General features: G+C 28.9%; 1 protein-coding gene across 1 annotated transcript in view; it reads right to left on the reverse strand.

Annotated features, from left to right (window-relative positions):
* Positions 1 to 6,620: 6,620 nt before the first annotated feature.
* LOC142329271 (phosphatidylserine lipase ABHD16A) overlaps positions 6,621 to 11,148 on the reverse strand; it is a 48,799-nt gene continuing 44,271 nt past the window's right edge. Inside the window, exons 11-12 of the mRNA XM_075373703.1 lie at positions 10,727 to 10,872; positions 6,621 to 7,013 (exon numbers count right to left, since the gene is read on the reverse strand). Of these exons, the coding sequence (XP_075229818.1) occupies positions 6,927 to 7,013; positions 10,727 to 10,872 (233 nt within the window). The 3' untranslated portion in view covers positions 6,621 to 6,926. The remainder of the gene's footprint in view (positions 7,014 to 10,726; positions 10,873 to 11,148) is intronic.

An 11,148-nucleotide genomic window follows, 5' to 3' on the forward strand; every position in this document is an offset into this window, starting at 1 on the left:
TTGTTCTACTGGCTGAGCTACCAAGATTACCATAATATTTAAAGAAGAAAATAACAGAAAAGTAACATTTTCAAATATTAACTTCAAATATACCTAAATTTATAACATCAACATAACATTCTACACTTTCTGAAATTTTTGTTATTTTTATCTGATATTTAATTTACAGTCTATATAATATCCCAAAAGTCACATAAATTAATTTGTAATAACTTGCACCGTACTAATTATGATGCCACTATTGTAGTAATGAAATATGTTCTGGTAATTTATTATTACAAATAAAATTATTTATGCCTAATATATTGTCCAAGATATATGAAACAATTTATTTTTTTTCAAGTATATTAAACTTTGGTTTTGCTATAAATCAATAGTAACAATGATGTAATAAAAAGTATATGAAATGAGTTGTTTATTTATTGTAGGCAATAATTTTATAATTTTCTTTGACGTGGCGTCATAGTTATGAGAATTATTTTTTAATAGCATGTATAAATTACTTTTGTTGCAACCAGTAGCACATGTTACACATGCCAGGTTAGAGGAGTAGGGTAGAGGCAGCTTAGAGGGAGAACCCGCCTTTAGATTTTACATATACTATAATAATTAACATAATAAATTAACTTTCTTTCAGTATTACAATAATGAAACAACTTTTAAATTCAGTTCACTAACATTTTAGAACTTCAGAACCAATAAACTTGTCCATTTTTTGTTTTAAATACATATTTTTTAATTCTTTGATTTTTTTTCTTAAGAAAGTTGCAATACAATCCAATCCTCTTTTCTAGGATTTTGAATTCAATAATTCAACTTCAATTACCTCAATATAAACAGATCATCTGTCACTAACCGCGATCGATTACGATAATGATTGAAATTCTTGTGAGTGAAGTATTTATTGTCTGGTAGCTTTACTCTTTATCATATCCAATTTCTTCAACCTTTAGACTGAACAGAGGCTTAGGACTACATTCTATTTTTGTAATTGATGGAAATTGCCACCAATGAGATTCTTCTCTGATGTAAAAAAAAAAACTGGTACAGTTACAAGTATTTAAAAATTTAGGTCTCTGTTAATTATATTCTTTAGAGTTCCATGAATTTCCTCAAACAAATGAAATAACTATTGTAAATAAAAACATTTAAGATAATAAATATGTATTTATATAATCAATATATATAATTCCCTAATTGCAATTAATGTTTTATTTAAATTAATTACTTAGTTAATTTGAATAGCAATTAACTTAATTCAAAATTAACAGAATAGTATCCAATTGTGATTTGCTTCTAATAAATTTATAAGGTAAGTGTCCAGTATCCAGTACATATGATTAGGGCAACAATGTATGTCATACAGTAAAATGCTATCATTTAGTATCAAATTTAACAAAATATAAAAATGACTTCTTTACAGGAGGTAAAATATTTTACTACACAAAGGTGTAATAACTCACCCTGAATTCAAGAGATTATTAAAAATAATAATAGTGTGGTTCTGATGAAAGGCAGTACTAACTCAGGCTAAATTTTATTGAATACAACCTAATGAAGAAAGAGGACACAATCATCATTTTTTTGTAACATGAGTACTGTAATATTTTTTAACATAACATATTCTTCATTTAAACAAAAGTTTGTTTAAATAAATAATTACATCATTTAAAGAAAAAACTGATTATATTCAAACAAAAATCAATACATCCATAACATTTTTATTAAAAGAAAAACCTGTAATTTTTGAAGAGGTGTTTTGAAAGCATCTTAAAACATATCAAATATAACTAATCTTCTTAATTCAAGAATTAACAAAAAATGTATAACCTGAAATAAATGTTAAAAAATAATAAGAACAAAAACCATGTAGTTATTTTTCTCCTTTAAAAAACAAAGAGGCGACAAAATTATATGCAACTAGAATAATGAATTAACAACAAATTTTCATTTTAAATAAATTTTAATATAATTTAAATTACTTAAGACAAAATATTTAAATTATAAAACTTAATTTATACAAGTACAAATTTTTTCTTAAGTAAAAAGCAACAGATCAAGTCATCCGCATTAATTGCATATATCACTTGCATCTATGCCTCTACATAAGTGATGTCATCAATAACAAGTAAAGGACATATACCTTAAAATTTAATTTTGTTAATGATGTAACCATTAACCAGTTAATGCAACAAAAAACATTGTAAATGGTTAATGACGTAACCATTTATCAATAAAAAGTAAAATAAAAATTTTATTTAATTTTGTTATGTTATATAATATTCACTCATTTCCTACTTAGAAGATGGCCTTCGTGAGAGATCACCTATTTTCCCATATATACCAGTTCACTTGGTGAACATCTCAATGTAGTACAGTAACTATGATAAAAATTCAAAAAAGTTCTAATTATATACAAATTTATAAATAATATTGTATTGTAATGGTTTCAAGAAGACATGAGTCATGCCGATTCATGGCTACTGTTCAGAATGCAGTGTTAAAAGCAACAGATATTTCAGTAATGACTACCTTACCTCACAGTTTGGAAACAGTATAGTATATAAAAATACTGTGTAGAAAACGTACAGTTTATGTATAGACTAGTGTAATTTCTGGTAGTAGTACTTAAAAGTACTGTTTTATATTACACTGTCCAACAACAATGAAAATGTTTCAGTCTCAAAAATAGCTTTTTTTTATGTATTTCCATTTGCTGAATTCAAAAATCACCATAAAAGTAACTGATCAGCTCTTGCTTTGGAGATATAATTACATGTTATTTTTTACCCAATCTACATTTTTAGTTTGGGGCTAATTTTATTTTTGGAGTTGTCGCACCTGTTAAATGACAAAACAAGTTTCCCAGCTGTTTGTAGGTTATAAACAATATTACTGTTGCTGTGACTGTGAGTTTCATATTGTTAATGTTATAATTAGTGCAGAATTTCTAATTTTCAAGTGCTTTTGAAGTGAAAAATTTGTTAAATCAAAATGCCACAAAAATGTGTAAATTCAGTGAATAATTTTTGTTACATTTGTGGTGACATTTTCATCACAGAAACAAAGTCTGACGCCTCTTGTGAAGATTGCCTATCAGCATTATTTTGGTATGAAGGTAGGGGACCAGGATAAGTCATGGGCTCCACATATATGTTGCAACTCTTGTTCAGTTATACGAGAATGGCTGAAAAATAAAAAACCATATATGGCTTTTGCTGTGCCTATGGTTTGGCGGGAACCTACAAACCATACAAATAACTGCTATTTCTGCTTGACTCCACCTATAAAGGCTGGATTGTCAATTGAAAAGAGGAACAGTTCAATACCCTAATCTTCTATCTGCTATTCGACCTATTCCACTTTCAGATAATTTACCAGTTCCTACTCCATCCCAAAATTATGAGCTTTAAATAGAAAATGAAAACAGTGTGGAAAAAAAGAAGAAGAACTCAAAGAAGAAATCTACTTCCCATGACTGACTTTGATGTAAAAGATGTTAAATCGCGCAGATTGAGTCAAGCAGAATTGAATGGTTTTATTTGAGACCTTGATTTGTTGAAGAAGGCAGAACTTTTGGGGTGAAGACTACAGCAATGGAATCTTCTCCAATATGATGTCAGGGTCTCACAGTACAGACATTGTCATAGGGATCTGCTTTCTTTTTTTTAGAAGAAAAACAATCTTGTTTGCTGCGACGTTAATGGCTTGATAAAATGTTTGAGTTTGAATCATGATCCAACTGATTGGACGCTATTCGTAGACTCCTCCAAGCTTAGTTTGAAAGCTATATTGCTTCACAATGGCAACTGTTTTCCTTCTATTCCTATTGGTCTAGCAGTTCATATGAAGGATGAAGCTGGTATAGCCAAACGGATTTAGGCAACAGTTCACATAAAGAAAGGGCTTGGAACAGGAGGGATGGTGTGGCGACTGGAATCATCTCAAGTTCACATAAAAAACCTCCCTCCAGGGCTAGGAACAGGGGGGTGGTGACCAGAATCATCACAAGGCAGGTGTCTTCCACTATGGGGTTGGGAGTTCACATGAAGGATACTTATGCAAACATGGCAGTCCTCCTAGACTCAATCAAATATGCTGAACACAAAGGGAAAATCTGTGGCAATCTAGAAGTAGTCATTGCTGTTCTATTAGGAATGCAACGGGTACACTAAATACTGCTGCTTTTTATGTATATGGGACATTAGGAATAAGAAATCACATTATATTCAAGCAGACTGGCCTGCAAGAAATCTTAACTCTAGCGAAAAAAATGTTGTTGCTGAACCTCTTGTGGACCCAAAAGATGTTCTTCCACCCTTTCATATAAAGCTGGGTTTGATGAAAAATTTTGTCAAAAGTATAAACTGAGAAGGACAGGCCTTTAAGTAATTAAGAGACAAATTTCCTACATCAAGTGATGCAAAAGTTAAGGAAGGTATTTTTGTTGGGCCACAAATTTGACAACTTGTAAAGGATTCTGCGTTTGACCGAATTTTTGAGAAGAAAGAAAAGGAAGCTAGGTACGCCTTAAAGGGAGTCATTTGTGGATTTTTAGGCAACAGAAAAGATGAAAACTACACTCAGTTGGTGACAGTACTTCTGCAAAAATACCATGAACTCGGATGCAACATGTCCTTTAAAAGCCATTTTCTTCATTCACACCTGGTTTTTTCCCTCCCATTCCCATTCCATTTTTTCCCTCCTAGTTGTGGAGCTGTCAGTGATAAACACAGAGAAAGATTACATCAGACATTTCTGTAATGGAACAAAGATATCAGGGCCGTTGGAATGAAGCAATGCTTTGCGGATTACTGCTGGCCTGTATGTAGGGATGCTCCAGAACTCACAACAGGAAAGCCAAAAGACAACAATCTCATGAAGCCATCACATGATTCTCTTCAGACCCAACCAACTGCCAGGTATTCTTCCATCAATTAAGAAATCTTAGAATGTAACTGTCATAAAATATGTCAAATGGACTTTCTAAGTTGTTGGTATATGTAATTAAAATGTATCGTTTTCTCTTAATCCGTTAAAATAAAATACTTCCACCTATTGTATATCTCTAGAGCTAATAAACTAGAAAACTAGAGCCAATAAAACTAGAAACTAGAGCTAATAAAAAATTTTCTTTGTTATATTTGTTTTTCTCAGCCCAAAATTAGAAAGATTTGACTCATGAAGTGAAGGAAACATTAAAAAAAAATTTTTGTTAGACAGTGTTATTGATGAGTAATGCTGTACAAACACAGGAAGAGTTAAATACAACACATATACTCTCCACATAGTAATTAGTCAACGATTATGGTTGCCAAGGGTTTTGTAGTTCTATCTGACAACAACGGAATGATGTATGTATATGTATTGCTACGATGCTACAACCAGAGCCAATGCTCTTCCATCATTTCATTAAGAGAGAGAGTGCAATACTTCAATGAACAGAACCAAACTTTAGATAACATTAGTATTGTAATACCTGCTACCAGTTATAATTGAATTTATTTTTCCTTTATAATTCTTTTACCATCCTTGATTAATACTATATTCAGACCATATTAATAGTGTAGTTGAAACAAATAGTTCACTAGAGCATAATCGTTCTCTGGTTTTACTGAGAGTTGAAACAGCAATTTTTTTAAAAATAGCTATTACACTGAAACCTATCATCAGAAATAAGTATAAAAACATTTGAATGACAGGTAAAATTCATTCCTTACTAGCTTCCTAGTTCCTTACTAGTTTCCTGACTAGCGACTGCAAAATAGGGCAACCTAGTGACAAAGCGTATTTAAAATACAGTAAATCAGTTAAATCGAAAACAACACTAGAACTCTGTGAAGACTTCATTATAATTTATATTTGTAAACATTCTTTGGGCACATGAAGTGGCAGCAATTTTTTTCTGTTACTAAACAACAAACAGCAAAAATTTTCTACAAGGTAACTGTGCAAAAGTAAAAAAAAAAACATATTTTCATCACAAATTTTTTTAATCACAAACTGCTTTTAAAAAGTTATATTTTGAAATTAAAAAAACAAATATTTTGACAGTTAAAGTTATTTGTAATATAACAATGCATAAATAATCTTTTTAGTAAAAAGATTTAAAAAAATAATCTTAAATATAACAAACATATATATACCATTATATTTTTAATAACATTGTATATTTGGTGATCTGATGGAATGTACCTATACCTAAAATGTCATGGGAAAAAATTTCAATCAAAATTTGGGAAAAATTCCAAAAGACTAAAATTTAGTTTAATTAAGATTAAACTTTATCACGTTAACTTAGTAATTATTTGCTTATTCATTCTAAGTAATTATATTTCAAGGTAAATACTATACATTTAAAATTGTTACAACATGTGTTATTATTTATCATAATAAATAACCATAACTGTAAAAGTTACCCTCTGGACCAGGACCTAAATTTACCTAGAGTTTAAAATTTCTTTCTATTTAATATAAATTCTAATTAATAAATCACTATAATTATTCTCTGTAACAGCAAAAAAAAAAAAAAAAAAAAAAAAAAAAACCACTAAAAAATCAAGATTTTCTTTTATATGCAATTACAAAAAAAGAACTTCCAACACACTTTGTGTAATCAGTTTTTCTTTAAATCAATTTTATTAAAAATATTAACACCATAAAAAGAAATTAATTCACTCTCTAAAATTAATAAAAATATTATAAGGAATCTCTTGTAATTTGACAATGCTTCTATAAAGAAAAATCCTTCTAAAAACAAATATTGCAATCATTAACACAGGCTACAGAAATACAAAATAACACACAATAATTTTTGCTAACATGTAAATAAATACCATAAAACAATAGAAAAGAAACTTCTTAAGTAAAAACATTCTTAAATATCAACACGGCTAAGTAATAAAATTTATAACATATTAATTCAATCACGTTAAAGATTCTGGAATGACAAACATACTTGCCGGAAGTTGTGTACAATGTGAAGAATTGTAGTCTTTCATATACTCACTTGCCTGAAAGTAACAAATTAAAAACTCATTATTATAGTGTATGATCTACAATAAATAATTCAAAAAATTCATTTAAAAATAACAGAATTCTATAATTTTAATTTAATTAATGAAATAAAGAAATACATGGCAATTAATTAGCAAACTTTCAATAATAGTAATACAAAAACGGAACCCACTGACTGAGATGTGCATTTCAGTTCTTAGATTATTACATTTGGACATGGATTTAAAAATATAATTTATTATATTATTATGTACATGTTCAATAATAGTAATATTAAAAATCTAATGAAAGTAAAAAATATTGCATCTGATCATACAGTAAAGGTAACAACAGAATTCATTAATCTACTAAAGTGAGAAATTTTAGGTTGGTACTAATGGGTGGGTTGGTAATGCTTGACCTTGAAGCAATAATGTATACACAAAAATCAAACAATCTCTCCCAATTTATCTTACTGAATCAAGTATACACAAAATAAGTCAACAATTTCATATACAATCACTAAAAAGAAACTAATATCACAAAATTTGTAAAAAAATAGTTTCAGAGAAATCAATAGTGTAGATCAGCGCTGTCCAATCTGGGGCCTGCAGGTGCCATGGTGTTTTTTGAGGCTCATTTCAAATAAAACATAAAAAATCTGATAAGGACATCACTTGACTTACTTGTATGCCTATTAAATTACACATATACATTTTTTAAATGAAAAGTACATAAAATTTTTTTTCATTAATAACTTCTGATATTTTTTCATTTTTTTTTTTTATTTAATTATTATTTATTGTAGATTTTTTTTACTATCAGAGGTTAACAATTATTAACAAACCAATACATTTAAATTAAAAAAAAAGATGTCGAATTTGAACCGATGTGCCTTCCCCTTGTAAGATTCAAATATTTCATTAATTAAATTTTTATGTGACTGTAACTCTGGAACCAATGAAAATAAGTACCACTTATGATATATTGTTGAAAAGCTCTCAATCAGGAATTATTACAGCAGTTAAGAAAATGTAAAAAATCAAACTTTTTTGGGATTTTTGATCACTTTTGGTTCAGTTGATTGCAATCAAAAGAGGAGGTGTACAACTAGATGTTCAGCAGTCCTAAACCCAAAATTTCAACATCCTACGGCAAATCATTTTTGCGTTATGCAAGATACGTACAGACATTACACCAAAACTAGTCGAAATGGATTCAGGGATAGTCAAAATGAATATTTCCGTTGAAATCTGAAAACCGCAATTTTTCATGAACACAATCCTTTACTAAATAACAGAATTTAAAATTAAATTATTTTTTATTACAATTAGCTATAGATTATTTTTTAAATTAACAATCGGATGAACCAAGTTTATTCAGTCATAATATGAGTGTCCAGTATAGTATACAATACACAACACCAGAAACTTCCAGATAAAACTATCCTTTTCTAACGGTGGTTCTCTTAATATAAAACAACAGCCCAAACCTGTTGGTACTTCAGTTTTTGAGATTTTACCTTTTTTCAATATTGTATTCAAAGATTGATTTTGTAAAAACAATAATAAATTTCTGAAATCCATTTGTAATTCTAATTTCAATTTCTGGTTTCATAAGTTTCAACACAACTATAAACCAATTATTACCAACTTTGGTATGTTGCTTATAATAGGACCACCTTTCACCTTCTTTATTTTCATTAGAAATACATATTTTTAACATAATGTATCTGAAATGAACTTTCAAAAAATGTATTTCTTGAAAAGAGAAAAAATATAAAATCATAGTATGCATATATCACTGGATCTATTGAACAAACTGGTTTCACCCGGCATGAAAGTAAACCCAAACACAATTTTGTGAATTTCTTAATAGATGTGATCACACAAAACCATTAAAAGGTTATGGGAATATTCTAAAGTTACTTCATTAAATTCATGAGGTGATAACATAAATCAAGACAATGACCCATTCAATGTAGCAAATTGCCGTAAGAAAAGACTCCTGCCCACCAAGGCCAGGTTTTGTAATGACAAAACTTTCTTAATTATTACTTTTTATTTTTATTTCATTATTTCATAGAAACGGATATCACAATAACTAAAACAGTTTATAAAAGGTGTTGAAAATGTTTAAATTTGTTTTGTTTCATGAAAATTTCTCACACGTTTCAATTTGTTTTCAAAAACTTTAACCAGCTGATGAACTAGAATGTCTCGTACATATGAATCCGCTCAAAATTATTCATTCACCAGACGTTTCGTAAAAAAGTCATTGACCTGTTAGCTATATGCACTATAGCACCATTTTGTCAGAACCAATAGTGACTGATTTCCACTTCTTTTAACTGACTAATGAAGTTTGTTAAAACAGCATAATAATGCGCGGCCTAGTTACACTGACCTAGACTCCAAATTTTGCTTCATGTAAATATTATTTGTGTAATTCATGGTGGTTAGTTGTCGACCACAGTCGTGTATTTTGTGAATTAATATACCCTCCCAGATGAAACCACGCTTCATCTGTAAAAACTGTAATGTCAAGAATATTTATGGAATTCTGGTCAATAAAACATTTAAACCACTGACAATAAATTAGTTTTTTGGCATGATCTATAAGTTTCAGTTCTTGAACATTCATTACTTTGTAGGAGAAAAAGTTTCAGTTCTTTTTTTACAAAGAACTTTTGGACGTGCAGTAGCACATCCAATACCTTGTTGTTATGCTAACTTACACATTGACTTTGATGGACATTGGCCATAGCATCAAAAATATCAAGCAGCTTCTGTTTGTTTAGATAGACTTCCACTCAGAAGTTTGTTTAGATCAGCGTCTTCAACAGAGCCTGAAATTTCTTGATAAGAGTTTGAACTGCATTGTGGTGAGGAACAAAAATATATGGAAAACTTCAGAAAACTTGTAGTTCACTAAATCAGTTTACTTGTTATTTTCATGAAAAATGTGTTCAACAAGAAAAATGCATTCCTCAACTGAAAGTACCATTATGTTTCTCGCTGCTATTAATTCCAATAAATGAAACAATACAAACCAAAGCTCAATCAATCAAAACTCAACAATATTAATATGTACCATTAAAAAACTTAAAAAACAGTCAAAATTTAAAGTGAGTTAGGTTAGATTACCTAAAGAAACCTAAAGTTTCAAGACCATCTCTAAACTTTTACATCGCTATTTTATAAAAGTGCATGTATGTGTCTACATTTGTTTCAGTATTATTCATGAAAATATCTGTCATAATAACTACCTAAAAGATTAAGGCAATAAACAATAACAAACATATTAGTAGCAGGCAGTTAAGAACCTTCCATTAGCAATTAAAGAGACAAAGTAAATCTTTACCTACAACACAATTCCTAACCACAATTTTTTATGTGTAGAATTAAAAAAATCTCACATTATTCTTTTTCATTTTGAAATCATAATTCTTCACAACAGTAAATCTAAATTATATTTCAATGATGGTCTAATTTGTTACCTAGACAATTTATACAGTACTTAGATTTAATTAAGTAATTATTTATGTTTAAACTATCTGTCATTTAGCTTCACACAATAGTTGATAGCAATTTTCCGGTAAGATATGAGGACTACTCCATATGATTAATTTAAGGATAGGGATATCATTAACTGCTGAAGAATAAAAATAAAAATTTCTCAAGTTTATGGAAAGTAGTTAATAAAATTACTTATACAAATGTGCACTTACCAAATATAATAATAACTGTATTTTTCTGGGTTTATCTAAACCACCTCCAATACTGGTAGGGAATGTTTTGTCATTAGAGGCATAATATGCAGCCAATTCTGCTCTACAACTTGTTTCATTTACACCATACTCGGTCATAATGTTAACTAAAACAAAAACAAAAATAAATAAAACTTTGTGATTAACTTTTAAAAAATAAAAAAACTTAAATTTTTATTGCAAAATGTACAAAGGAGAAGAAACAGATTTTGAAACATTCAAATAAAAAGTAAAAACGAGAAGTCAATATTACAATGGCAAATCTATTAATCATATAATGCATTCAGATTAGTTTTAACATAACTTTATCCATACAAATAGGTATCATCTATTTTATATCAAATAGATATTATATCTTTTTTTACAGTATATATACAATAACA

Source organism: Lycorma delicatula, chromosome 8 (genome assembly GCF_047948215.1).
Source record: "Lycorma delicatula isolate Av1 chromosome 8, ASM4794821v1, whole genome shotgun sequence".
Classification (NCBI taxonomy): Eukaryota; Metazoa; Arthropoda; class Insecta; order Hemiptera; family Fulgoridae; genus Lycorma; species Lycorma delicatula.